The sequence below is a fragment of the Cotesia typhae genome, unplaced genomic scaffold, assembly GCF_013202065.1.
Source record: "Cotesia typhae breed Kobodo isofemale line unplaced genomic scaffold, CoteBio_Ctyphae contig_59, whole genome shotgun sequence".
NCBI classification, from domain to species: Eukaryota; Metazoa; Arthropoda; class Insecta; order Hymenoptera; family Braconidae; genus Cotesia; species Cotesia typhae.
Window position 1 is genome coordinate 1804594 of NW_027423761.1, and position 14825 is coordinate 1819418.

Genomic DNA, 14825 nt, shown 5'->3' on the forward strand with positions numbered 1-14825 from the left:
AAGTTGCTTTGAGAAAAATTTTCACTTTTTTAACTAAAAAATAAAATTGTTTAAAATATTGCTCATTTTTTTTCAAGAGAAATGTTATCTCTTAGTGTAAATCTATATATAAGAGCTGTTCTATAAATCGATTGACTCATCACGATATCTATGGAACTATAAGACCTATAAACTTGAAATTTGATAGGAATATTATTTTTGCCATGCAGAGGTCAGCTAAGAACGGATTTTAAGAACTTTCTCTCCCAAAGAGGTTTGCGGGGGCGTTAACAGTTAAAAATTTCCGTTTTTAAACTATAGCCTCTATCGACTCCAAATTCTCATTTAAAATTTTTTTCTTCGTGTCAATTTTTATTCATTATTGGAAAAAAACCACGCGAACATTATAGTGATTGCACATTGAAAGTTACAATGAATATTAGCTAGAATAATCACATGGATAAAAGGTACAAGCTAATTCGATGGAATTTGGAAATCGTGCAAGTCAAAATAATACTCCAATTAAATTTCAAGTTTAGATCTAAAAATACAATTCTATAAAATTCCCAGCGAAGCGGGCGGGTAATAGCCAGTGTATTCATATAAACGATCATATGAACGAATTAATAAATTCTATGAATGTTTAACTTTCCCTTTAGATATACTGATAGAAAATTTATGTTGACTCAAGAGATATTTTCTTGATCTAAGAATTTATTTTGGAAGACAAATGATTATTTTGCTTTAAGAATTTCTTCTCTTGATTTAGATTTTCTTGGCTTAAGAGCTATATTATCTTCAATCGATACATTTAGTTTTTCAACTAAAATAACATTGTCGTTTAAAAAACTTAAAATAATTCATCAAAGTATATTTCAAAAACTAAATAGTCTTTAATTGTTGTACCGAAAAAAAATTATTTCTTGGAAATAAGTAAATTAATGACTCAAAAAAAAAGCCATTCTTAACACAAGTCGGTAACATCTTGAATCAATGTTATCGCCTATCTTGAACCAAGAGACAAAAATTCTTGAAATAAATATATCTATATCTAGTTTCAAGAGTTCAAATTTTGAAGAAAAAAAGTTTCTTGAATCAAGATTTATTTTCCATCAGTGTTCACGGTAAGAACAAGATTACACTGGATATCATCTTAGATTATACTGAGTGAAAAAAATTTCAGATAGTAGCTAGTATAATCCAGATTATAATGAGTATAATCCAGATATCACGCAGTATAATCCAGATTATAATGAGTATAATACAGATATCACGCAGTATAATCTGGATTTTGTAGCTACTATCTGAAATTTTTTTTCAGAACAGATATCACTGAGTATAATCTGGGATGATATCCAGTGTCATCTTGTTCTTCCCGTGTACGTACTTTAAAAACCATATTAATAAATTATTTTTTATAAAAAATAAGGTAGATGGATTGACAAATAAACAAAAAATAATTTGTATTTATCATACTTAATTTATTAATTTCTTTATATTTTGGTCAATATTTTCAGAAAATAACACTCCAAAGCGAAAAAATCGTATAATTTCACCCACCCTATATATTATGTATAATATATACTATTTATAATGTATACTTTTATTTTATAAATAATTATTATGAGTAGTAGCGTACACTTAAGATCTTCAGATATGGGTAACCTTTGTTGTATGTATAGACATCATGATGCAATGAGGAAATAGTTTAATCATCATAGGATTCAAGCTAAATTAATAGAGTTAAGGTTACCCATGCCTGTCTTAGATTTAAAATGTGGTAGTGTTTTTTTTTTTTTTTTTTTTCTTAATGAGTTGACTATGAAATATTTAATCCTTAAAAACATCTTAGTTGGTCGATATTTCATTTTAATTTTTTTAAAACGAAAATTTAAATGAGTTTCTTTTCTCATAATTACAATATATCCACTAACTTTTGAACTAATTATTTATATTTATTTTTTGTTTTGTTTTTCTCTTTTTTTCTTCTTTATGAATCTCGGATTCTATGTCAAAATACTAAATATAAGTCGATAATAAAGTATACAGATTTAAATCACAGATCAATAACGAAGAATCCTGACTGGGATCGGTATCAAGCAGAATTTATTTATCGTAATATCCCTGATTGAACTTACGATTAAAACATACTTTAATTAATTAAATATTAAAAATGCTACCGCTTAAGAGCATTTTGTCTTGATGAGTAATTAAAAATTTAATTATTTTAATTATTTATAGGATTATTGAATAATAAATGTTGTACGATTAAGCAAAAAATAAATAGCATCAACAAATTGACATAATAATGAGTAAAAAATGTTTGCAATCACTTATATCTGCTGAATGCATGTTATATTTTGACACCAGAGTCAAAAGGCAATGCACAGTATTAATAACTTACCAAGTACATGTGTTTATTTTATAATGAGTGTATCAATCTTTTCAACCATTCTATTATTTATATGTTTTATATTCACATTGTTTTGTTTTAAGTTTCTTTTTAAGAGAATTCAATCAAAAATATTTTAAGTCAAGCTTATGTCGATAAATAAATAATTTATTAAATAATAGAAATAATTATTCAGGGAAAAAACTTGTTCAGTGCTTTTCTTTATCTGTTTATTTTTAATAGATTTGTCTGCTTGCTCAAAATAAAAATCCTTGATTAAAAATTTTAATTTTTTTTTAGATAATAATTTTAAGGATTTAAGTTTTGAAATTCATGAATTTGCTCCGAGTTAAGTTTAAACGAAGAAGAAAAAATTTTTTTTGAATCAATTAAAGTTTGAAGGATTTAATCTTCTTGATCTCAGGAAGAAAATTCTTATGGAAAGAAATTGTTCTTAGTTAAAGAAAATTTTACTTGATTCAAGAATTTTTTGTTTTGATTCAAATTAATTTTTTTTTCAGTGTATATTTACATTTTTTTTTGTAAGTTTATATTTAATCTATGCAAAAATGTATCATATGGAAAATTATATTTAAGGTAATTTTTCGGTAGATTTTTTTTTTTTTTTACAGTTAAAAATAAATTCCGAAGATTCAGAATTTTCGACCATTTAGAATGCAAAAATTTAATTATAAAATTTCTAACAAATGAGCTGATTTTCAAAAGGGTATCTTTTCATATTTTAAAAAAGCAGTCTTTTGAATTTTTAAACATTAATTACTTTGAGAATTATAAAGATTCTTAAATGAAAATCGAATTGTAGCTTTATAATCGATAGCACACTATAGCAAAATTAAAAAAGTTCGATAAAAATATTTAGAATTGAAGATAACCAGTTTTCTGTCTCAATTAATCACAAATGAAAAGATACCCTTTTGAAAATCAGCTCTTCAAAAATTTTCTGTAATGTTTAAAAAATTCTTCGACAGAATTGGAAAATAAATTAGCAGAATAAAAAAGAATGTTTCTTTGATAAATTAATAAAAGAGAAGTAGCACTTTGTTGTTTTGTTATTGAAATATTGTTATTTCAACATTTTTTTTTTTTTTTGTCATTTTAATATAATTTTTTTATGGTAAGTAATTTTGCCAATAATACACTTAGAAAAAAAATTTGTTGAAAATTTTAAATAATTTTATTTCTTAATTGAAATAATCAAAATTTTCCTCAAAACAATTTTCTTGTTAAAAATAAATTTTTTTTGATTCGGAAAAAAACAATTTTAAATAGACAACTTAAGAATTTTCATCGAAAATTATTTTTTCCTAAAACTTATTTTCAACAAGAAAATTACTGTAAAAAAATTTTTTGTTTCTTCAGCTAAGAAATAAAATTATTTAAAATTTTCAAAAAATTAATTTTTTATTACAAAATTGTTTATTTTTTTCGAAATAAATATTTCTTCTCTACTTTAATTTATTGAGAGTGAACTTCTTGGAATTATCACCTCCGGTGCTAATTCTCGGAGCGAATAAATTAGTAGTTATTCAGGAGAATAGAGTAGATATAATCAGACCTAACTTTTTCATGGATGTACCGTCAAAAATTTAAAGCGTCTCAGTAAATTATTATTTTTTTCAGTTTTGCAAGCAAGCAGTTGATCATAAAACCAAATACTCTTTTTAAAATTGAATCGATCATTAATTTAAATTTAATAAATTAGAGTTAATCAAAAATTTGTTTACAAACAAAAGTTTTGGTCAATTAAAATGATTCTTTTTTTATTTTTGTTATTAATTTCATTCAATCAATTCAATTAAATTCATTCAAAATTATTATTAATTTCAGTTCATACACAGAATAAAAAAATTTCTTAAACCAAGAAAATTTTAAAGAAGATCGAAGTTATTTTAAAGCAAGAAGAAATTTTTTTGGCTTAAAAAAATGTAACTTTGTTCAAGAAATTTTCAATTTTCTTTAAAATTTTCTTGATTTAAGAAAATTTACACTTGACTCAAGACTTTCTATTTTTCTGTGTGCATTTTCAACGCAAATGTTTTCGTATAAAATCTAATAAATGCGACTAAAATTATTAAAAAAAAAAATTAAAATTTTTATAAGGTTTTTATTGAAAATAATACAACAAAATGTTTCATAATGATAATCATATAGATAAAAATAATTAATATTTATAGATTACGTACGATTCTACTCGGTTTTATAATAAATGTATCTTATACAACTCTGGAAATAATAATATAATCCTTTTACTATAATAATAATAATATTAATAATATGAATAAAGAGCATAAAGTTAATAATTATCTTTACAAATAATAATAATAATAATAATTATAAAATAAAAATAAAAATAAAAATAATAAGAATAATAATTATATTAATAATATTAAATAAGGTATTTACCTCATTACATCTAAACTATCCATAATCGTAGTTAAAATACGAGAGTGATGGATTGGTTTGTTTAGCAGTTATGAATGGATGCTTAATAAATAAAATTATACGTTGCTTAGATATGCACATAAAGATATAAAGTCATTTTTGGTCCCACCTAACTGCAAACATTATATTCATACATTTTCATGGTTTAAATTATTTATTTGCGTATGTAATCATTTGTTTTAATTAAAAAAAACTATCATTCATATATTATAAAAAAGTGCTATGAGAATTTATATCTATTTTTTTGTATTACGTATATATACGTGTCGTATGGATTTAGTATTTAGTGATATAGCATGAAAGTATATGGGTAAATTTTATTTTGTTAATATTAAATTTTTAAGTCGTTGGAATTTTCTATGTTTCTTCATTTATTAAGCTTTTCAACATCGGTTTTATTTTTATTTTTATTTTTTTTTTTTTTTTTTTTTTTTATCATATTTCCGCTGTACCATAATCATATACTGATGAATCATTTCATGTTTGCTGTTTGTCATTGTTCTTTAATTCGGGTTTTATGTTTTCTGTTCAGTGTTTTTCTGTTTAATTACAACTGGCATTAATTGTCACTTCATTTACAAGATCTTATTGTTTATTACTGTAAATTATCTTAAAAGATAACAAAATAATTGTTTTTTATAACGTAGAGTAGAATGCATAATATTACTTTGATTATTTATGTCATTATTATGAAGGAAAATTACAATATTTAATAATATGAAAAAAAAAATTTTTTTTTTTGATTGGAGCATTTTTTATGTCTTGTGAATAATTTTACTATTAAATCAGTCTCATATACTTTAGCTCTACTGGCTCATGAATATTCATAAAACCACGGTTTATTCACAAGGCAAAATAAAATGCTTTAGGGTACTAAAAATTTTAAAAGAAAATGCCAGTTATTATCTTTATTATAAATTTAAAAATGTAGAGCTTGATATGTACTTTTTTTCCAGTGAAAATAATTAAATCAATTCTCTATAATTTTCTTGCATACAATATAAAGTCGTGGATTTTTTTCCAGTACAAGAAATTTTTCCCGCAATTTAAAACATATTTTAAAAATTACAATCTCACAACCATTTTGATAACAATCAATAAAAAAAGAAAACAAAAAAAACATTTTTCAAAATATTTATAAAAATTAAAATATTTTACATTAAAATTTTTATTACAAGTGTAATATAATAAAATTTTTTGATTAGTTTTTATTTTTTTATACGAACATAATTTAGAAACATTTTTAAAATCGACGCGTACATTGTTTCAAGCATTTCTTACACTCTTTATAAATTAAGATTATATAAACATCTCAAGACAATCGTATACGTTCACATTTTTTGTTTTTTCAAGTAATTACAATTATTTTTATAAACATAAACGCTAACAAAAGTATAACAATTACAAGGAATGAAAAAGATTATTTAACAATCTATTTTCCATCATTATTTTATTGATGTTAACTATTTTTGTACATTTATAAAAATTTTAAATGATGGAAAATTTTCGATTGTTAGGAATGTTTATAATTATATTATTTTTAATGAAATGTATCAATATATTAATTTGCAATCCTTTTTTTTTTTTAATGATGATGTATTTCTGCATATATTAATGGATCTATAGATGAAAAGTGTACTTTTTATTTTTTATTAATTTGCATTAATACTTTAAACATAAACAATCTGTTACAATTATGAAATTTCATCAGATTTGTTTATATATAACAAAGAATTGTAATGCAATATTGATATGGTAATATATATATATTTATACGTTGACAAAAGAACTTTTGTTACTATTTTAATGAAAAGATAGTTTATATTTTTAGTATAAGAAAGAGTAAACAAAAAAATTGTGTTAATAATAATAATAATAATAATAATAATAATAAATGATGTGAATTATCAGAAAAAAATATTTATAATTATAAAATAACACCAACGTAACTAAATAACTTGACATTACTACTCTTCTTATTTAATCTTTAATTATTCTCAACTTCCCGTGAATAATAATTGTAAAATTGATATATAATATAAAAAATACCTCTTGACACACTTTAAACTACCTGCATATAGATGTATAAAAACACTAAATTCGAATGTTGATTTAATATTAACTTACATGTGTTGAGGTACGTAAGAAAATTTCAATCGATTTAAAACTTATATAAAATACCGCTCTTTTTTTACATACAGAGCAATTTAACTATAAAATAATATTTAAGATGGGCGGTGGGTATATTAAGGAAATATAAATTATTGAACGATTTAAAAATAATTAATAATTTTATCATTATTCTCTAACGATATTTCGATTTTAATCGATTGCACTCGGGGCCCTTGTCTGTGACCTGAAGAGCTCTTCACCAAGACCGATTAACTGATTTCTAGAAATTTTTAACAAAAAAAAATAAAATAATAATAATAAAAATAATAATAATAATAATAATAATAATAATAATAATAATTGAATTACAATGATTATAATAACACTTATAATTATAGAAATGTCTACAACTATGATAACAATATATGATTGCAGATAAAAACAATTATTTAATAATATTATTCGTTTTATATTGAATAAAATAAAAAAATGTTTTTGTATGATAGTAACTTAAGAAATACATTGGACGAAATAATACATACATTTATAAGTATAATTGTAAATTAAATATTCATATCTATATACGCGTCAGGTCGGTAAATCGATTTTTTGAATACAGATAAAGATGCGATGTTTTTTATAATAACTGGCATCTAACAGAAATAAAATAAATAATTTTTTAATAAAGATTAAATAATTATAGAATCTTATAAGCTAAATAATTTATTCATATCTAATGGAATGAAAAAATTTAGTTATGGAAAAATTATTTAATACAAAAAAGTCTTTGGAAAATAAAATTAAGTTCTTTTTACATAATTTATCAAATGTTTCCTAGCGAATGTGACATTGTATTGTTAATTATACCTTATTTATTTTTAATAAAAGTTTTACAAAGAATTTTTAGTTGTAATTGTTTGGAAATTCACAAAACAATGTTGTTACGGATTGTGATAAAAATATTTAAATATTATGTCATTTTGTTAAAGCAAAATTTTAAACGTGGTTTATTTTCGGTTATTCGATTTTTGAATTATCTGTAATGATATTTGTTCCTTTTTTAAACGCGATCAAAAAAATTTGATCGTTCATAAAATTTTTCGAAAAAATAGGTATCATTATTTTTTATTTATTTGTACAAATAACGCGAACACATTTGATTGTTTTTTGATCTTTTACTATTTGAAACAATGTCAAAAATATTTTATTTTTAATTTCAAATTTTACCTTTTGAATAAAATCAAACTATTTTTTAAATCCAGAGTAAGATATTTTTATAAAATTTTGCTTTGAGAGATTTTTTGATTAAAAAAAAAAAAAAAATAATAATAAAATGATACAAGAGATAATAAACTTTAAAGTATTAAAAATGACATATTAAAATGATGATATTCCATAGAATGATACTTTGGTTACAATGTGTCAAAGTTTAGTAAGTACGAAAGTCCATTTTAATAATTATTTTCACATTGCCATAAATATATGCAGTAAGTTTATACTTTTCGGGTAAGTTGTGTGTTTTTCAGTAATGTTACTATTGTATCGCGGGAAACAAATACTTTTGACATTTTCAAGCTACAATTAAAGAAGTTAATGAGAATTATTATTCAAAATATCACAATTTTCATTTACAAGTGTATATATATAGTTGTTCGAAATAAAGTACCGTTGCAAATAAATAGTAAATATAAACTTGAATATTAATGAATTCTAACTTTGTTTTTACGTCAAACTTTTACCGAATCTCAGATATATTTTGTTGTTAAAGAAATAATTTAAATGACTATTCATTTTTACAGCAATTAATCAAGTGCTAGTTCTGTAATTCAATTAGTAAATGCTTATCAATAACTGTAAGTGAATTGATAGTTGAGTCAATGAAACTGGTGATGAAAACAGTGAAAATATTTTATCAGTTCAATATGATGATTGCTGGATAATGATTATGAGAAAACTGTTATTTAATTAATATTATTGAATGTTAAGTTACTTTTTAATGTGAGAATATTTGCATCATTGTTTTGTTTGTATTTGAGGAGTTTTTATTATTATTATTATAATAGTTTGTATATTTAATTCTATTTAATTAATAGTTGAACAAAATGTGAGTTTTTATTATATATACATATGTATATTTATATGTATATGTATATGAATATGAATATGAATATGTATATGTATATGTCATTCTCCGATGGATTGAAAAATATATTGTTAACAATGAAAGTGTACACAGTAAATTCCAGCGTACTTAAACTTTAATGCATTTGTTATTACATTTCAGGTTTAGTTATTAATGCCCTCTCTTGTGTTGATCAATTTATATTTTTACATTTTTCCTAATAATTTCTTTATCTATCTTAACAGTAAGAAAAATTTACTAAGAAGCATACAAAAAAATTTTTTTAACCATACAATAAATCAAAAAAATTTACAATTGTAATCGCCATTCTTCTCATATAATTCCATACATTATATATAATATTTATCTTTAAATACTTATAGAAAGTCATAATTATATATTATTTGCAATCGTCACAAGTAACAAATAAGTTTGTTGGTCTTAATATACACAAAAGGAATGCATTTTATAATTAAATTATTTTTTTTTTTTGTGTTATATACTTCATAAGAGAGGAATCGAAAAGCGGGAGAATTATTTTTCAGGATTATGCCGAAATTTTAATAAATTTCAATACACTGAGAAAAAAAATTCGTTTGGAAAAAAATGAGTAATTTTAAAATTAATAACATTTTTTTAGCGACTTTTTTGTTGAAAAAAATTTTTCTAGATTTTGGAAAACAAAATTTTGAATGAAAATTCAAAAATTGTTCATCTAAAATTCGTTTTTTTCAACAAAAAATTTTTATTTCTTCAGCGAAGAAATAAAATTATTTAAAAAATTAATTTTTTCTTACAAAATTACTCATTTTTTTAAAAATTAATTTTTTTCTCAGTGTAAAATAAAAGAAATCAAAAATTAGTGGATATTTCTCCCACTTAGTCACTGCGTAACTTGACGATTACTATAATTATATTATCATTATCACTTTTATTATTTTTCAAGAGAATATAAAAAATCGTGTGGCACATAGATGGTTGGAATGTTATTTTGTATTATTTTTAAATTCAACATTAATAGTAATACAGTACTTTATTTTTATGAATAATATAATTTTTATTTCGTTAATATAGAGATATTTATATATGTATATATTCAAATTTAAATATATGTATTATATTTATATGTATATATAATAATTAAATGTATAATTATTATACATATATATATATATATATATATATATATATATATATATATATATAATTAATTATCAGTAGATTGTATTTTCTGTACTTATTGTATATTTTATGTTGGCTGCAGGTTTTGATTTGAAGGGGACATTTGTTTTATTTACTAACAGAAGACAATTATCAACTGTTAAAAATAAAGCAATCTGCATTATTATTCTGTTGTAATATATATTATTTAAAAGTTTCACTTTTTTTATTCCACCATTGTTGCATATGACCTTTTATTAATTGTACAAATATGCTTTTTTGGATTTTTTTTTATTATTATAGTTTTAATGTAGCAAATGCTGACCATACGCTTCTATATTAATTTTCGTAAGTATATTATAGATAGCTGACAATGTATATAAAGTTATAAGCATTTCTATTGTTCGTAATGTTGTAGCCGGTTTTTTGTTGCTCCATAACATCGATGAGTTTGCAATCGATGATAGAGTTTTTGATCCGCGTTAATTTACAGTTCTACAAGCAATTTCACATATTGTATTGTTAATTATTTGGTTCTTCTATAACTCTAAGGACACGGTAGTGTCTTGCACCAAGTGCCCTGTAATGCGCCACCTATGTTACGCGTCGGTGTACTTTTACTGGTTTGTTTTAATCTGTATCTCGAAGATCTTACTATTGTATGAAAATTCAAAGTTTTACAAGAAATTGAAACAAATATTGTGAATTTAACTTGTAGCACTGAAAAAAAGCGATTCATTGTAAGACTGTAAGGAGACGACCTTGTATCTGGATACTGTATTGATTAATACATGCTGACTGTAAAGAGCAGACTGTTTTTATGTGTTATTTTAAAAACTGTGTATTATTATATTCTGTAGCGTGTGTTTTTATGTGATTATTGTATGTGTTAACTTATCAAACTGTAAGGAGTTATTGCGCAGAGGAAGGTATTTGCTTGGGGGCATATGGTTTTACAATTCTGAATTATTTAAGTATTTTTGTTGCTGCACGACAGGGAGATATTCAATATTTTTATACATATTTTATACTGAATTTCGGGATTTTTTATTATATTCGTTATATTTCTTTATCGATTCATTTTAATGTTACTTTTAATTAAAGTCCATTGTAGAATAAAAAGCCCGGTCTCGTTGTTTATAAACGTAGTTACATATAATCTTCTTTATTTATACAATCCACTGCTATCATCTTCAAGCCTGTGTCTTTACTTTTTTTTTTATTTTATTTTTTTTCGATAATAAACAAAATTTGTTTTATAAATTCTTATACAAAAATTAATGCGTCGATAGAAACATATTTATATAACATTATAATAAAATATTTACATAAATTTTATATATTTATTTCAATTATCGACGCACAATTAAAAGAAATATTTTTCTACTAGCACCAAATCTACCAAGATTCTTGGTCCGCTGTAGTTTACTATGCCTTAACATTCATCACTCTTCGTCTTTATTAAAGAATACATTTTTTTTTTTTTTTTTTTTTTTTTAAATGTACCGCCCATTTTAGATTAGTCATTTGTGGAATAAATTATTATTACAAAATTAAACAACGAGGCTGGGCTGATGAAGTGAGAGTATAGAAAAACACTATACATATATAGTTATATATACAGAGATCTATATCAGACCATCGAGCTTTTTACCCCAATGATTTTGATCCTGCTCTTTTTTTATATATATATTTCGTAACGTTTTTTATGAGTAACTTTATTTGTAAAAAATTTTCGAGATAAAAATTTCTTTTGAAAAAAAATTTGCAACTTTGTAAGAAAAATTAATTTGGTGGAAATTTTAAATAATTTTATTTCTTAGCTGCAGAAATAAAAATTTTTCTCGCAGTAAAAAAATTTATTTAGATTTGTAAAAAAAAAACAATTTTAGATAAAAATCTTGTGAATTTTCATCGAAAATTATTTTTCCTTAAATCTAGGAAATTTTTTTTCAAAAAGAAAATTACTGTCAGAAAATTTTTATTTCTCCAGCTACAGAAACAAAATTGTTTAAAATTTCTAACAAATTAATTTTTCATTAAAAAAAAATTTTTTTCTTCTTTTGCTATTTTTAAAGAAGAAATTAGTGTTTAAGCAAAAATATAATCGTTTAAGTAAAAAATAGAAGTAGAATTTAATTTTGATTGGAACGATTAAATAAAATTGAATTTTTGTTTAATTTCTTACTAATAAAAATAAAAATTACTCATAATAAATGCCACAAAGTTTAAAAAAATAAATAAAATAACAAGTATTTTAGGTAACGAGCTCGGTGGTTTGGCATGGAACGCCTCTCATATATACATAGAACTAAAGCTTCGTTAACTTAGTACTGCCTGATATTTAAATGATTAATTATTCAGTACTCATTTTTAAAAAGTGGTATTTAACATCTTATAGTAATGTATTTAAACTAGGCTTAGCCACTGCAAATAGACTTTCCACCGAATTTAAAAAATCACACGTGCGTAATAAAAAACAGTCATAAATAATTTAATAATTTAAATTGCAAAGAAGAATATGTCAGAAGTTTTGTTTTAGTATTCCAGTTTTAAGACTTAAGAAATTATTATTATTCCCAGCTAAATTTTGAATTTATAGAAAAAATGAACACGGTGAAAAGTTTTGCAAAGCGGTGGATTTTCCCTGTGTTGTCATTCTCGCGCTCAAGTATTACAACATGCCCGACATCAATTAAAAATTATTTTTTTATTTTTTACCTAAGTAATGTAAATATCTTATTTAATACCGGTCGTCATATCGTATACATATGTAACCACTTTTAATATAATATTTTAGAGTCATAATTTGACTGTGAAACTTAGTTTTGAATTAAAGCCAATTAGATGTTTATACTTAAATAACAACTAACAAAATATTCAACAGAATAGTATCAACATCTCTAATCTTATTTATAAATTTTTTTACACTTTTTAGTATCATTCGAATCATTTAATCACATGGCGAAAAAAACATCGGGATTTTTCCAATATTAACATAGAAATTTTTCCAATGTTAACATAGTAATTTTTCCAATGTTAACATATGGGAATTTTTTCTTTATTAACATGATAGAAATATCCATGTGACATAGGAAAAATTTATTTATGACATGAAAAAAAATTTTTTTTTTATTGAAAAAAAATAGAAATCGAAAAAACACCATTCTCAAATTTTCAGGATATTTGTAGAAAATGTCAAAGTTTCATATGAAAGAAAGGAAAAAGAAATTAAAAATGTTTATCATCGAGAAATTCGGAGTTTTTTCGGAAAATCTAAAAAATAACGATGAAGATAGGTTCGAATAATTTTTTTCTATTTTTTCCCAAAAAAAAAAGATTTAATAAAAAAAATTTTGAAAAAAAAAACGCCCCGATAAGCCAATTTTTGAAAAAGTTATGGCAATTTAAGCCACACCGTCCATAATCTGCTGGATTTTTAATTTTTCCGAAATGTAAAGCAAAATTAAAAAAAAATTTCCTCGAATTTTTTTTTCAAAAACCGACTGTATATCAATCTGTATATCGACTGTAGATCACTGTTTTACTTTTAGATTATTTGAAATTGCTTGAATGAGAAAATTGTTCTGTAAATTTGTAATTATTAAATTAAGTTACATATATTTTAGTGATAAATGAATTTTTCCTATGTCACATGGATATTTCTATCATGTTAACAAAGAAAAAATTCCCATATTAACATTAGAAAAATAGGAAAAATCTCTATGATTTTTTCGCCGTGCATATTAAGTTCCGATTAAAATCTAATTGTATAAAAAATAACAAGAAGACAACTACTAATAAATATTAAAATAAAAAATTTCGTTAATTGACGTCGGAAATGCACTACTGCTTAAAACTTGGTGGCTTTAACTGAGGTCTGAATGTGTGTCTATATGGACGACAGGCCAGCATTTCGTTGATCACGAAAATCCCAACATTCGAGAATGCATAAATTGAAAATAGAATTTTCAAAAAACGATAACCTACCACGTAACAGTTTTTTTTATCGTTTTTTTTTGTCTTTTTCTTATGCACATAAGTATATACACACATTTACACACGCAAACACACTCACGCGTACAAACACTTATGTGTATCTATATACATATATGTTTACACATCTACACATATGTATACACATACACACACTTCAATAACCATGGCTCAAGTATGCATAATCGTTCCTGCACGATTCTCAACTTGTCTTAATAGTTTTCGTGTAACTAATTGCACTTATTTCGACGTAATTTAATGAAACGTAAATTAGAACACAAGATGGCGACTAAATGGCCCTAAAACGCAGGAGGTATCATTTTGCTTTTATTATTATTTTTTTTTTCTTATATTCTTGTAGAATATATATACACGGAAAAAAAAATATTCTTACTGAAGCCATTTATTAGATATCTACTCGTAGATTCTTACTGTAGCAATGTGTATTCCTACAAGAGCACTACTGTAGGGCTACTGGAGCAATCTATTAGTTGGCTAGAATCGCTAACCAACATTTTTCTTACAGAGCCCTTTTACTAGACAAAACGATTTAGATATTCAATATTTTATATTTAATAACAAAAAATTTTATTATTCTAT

At 23.2% G+C, this 14825-nt stretch overlaps 1 protein-coding gene across 4 annotated transcripts in view; it reads right to left on the reverse strand.

The window, feature by feature from the left end:
* Positions 1-4622: 4622 nt before the first annotated feature.
* Positions 4623-14825, reverse strand: part of Eip93f (Ecdysone-induced protein 93F) — an 85338-nt gene continuing 75135 nt past the window's right edge. For all 4 annotated transcript variants that reach the window (XM_074250636.1, XM_074250637.1, XM_074250638.1 and 1 more), the window contains exon 11: positions 4623-7226. Coding sequence is in view for 1 of the 4 variants with exons in the window: in XM_074250638.1 (XP_074106739.1) it covers positions 7203-7226 (24 nt within the window). In the remaining 3 variants the exon portion in view is untranslated. The remainder of the gene's footprint in view (positions 7227-14825) is intronic.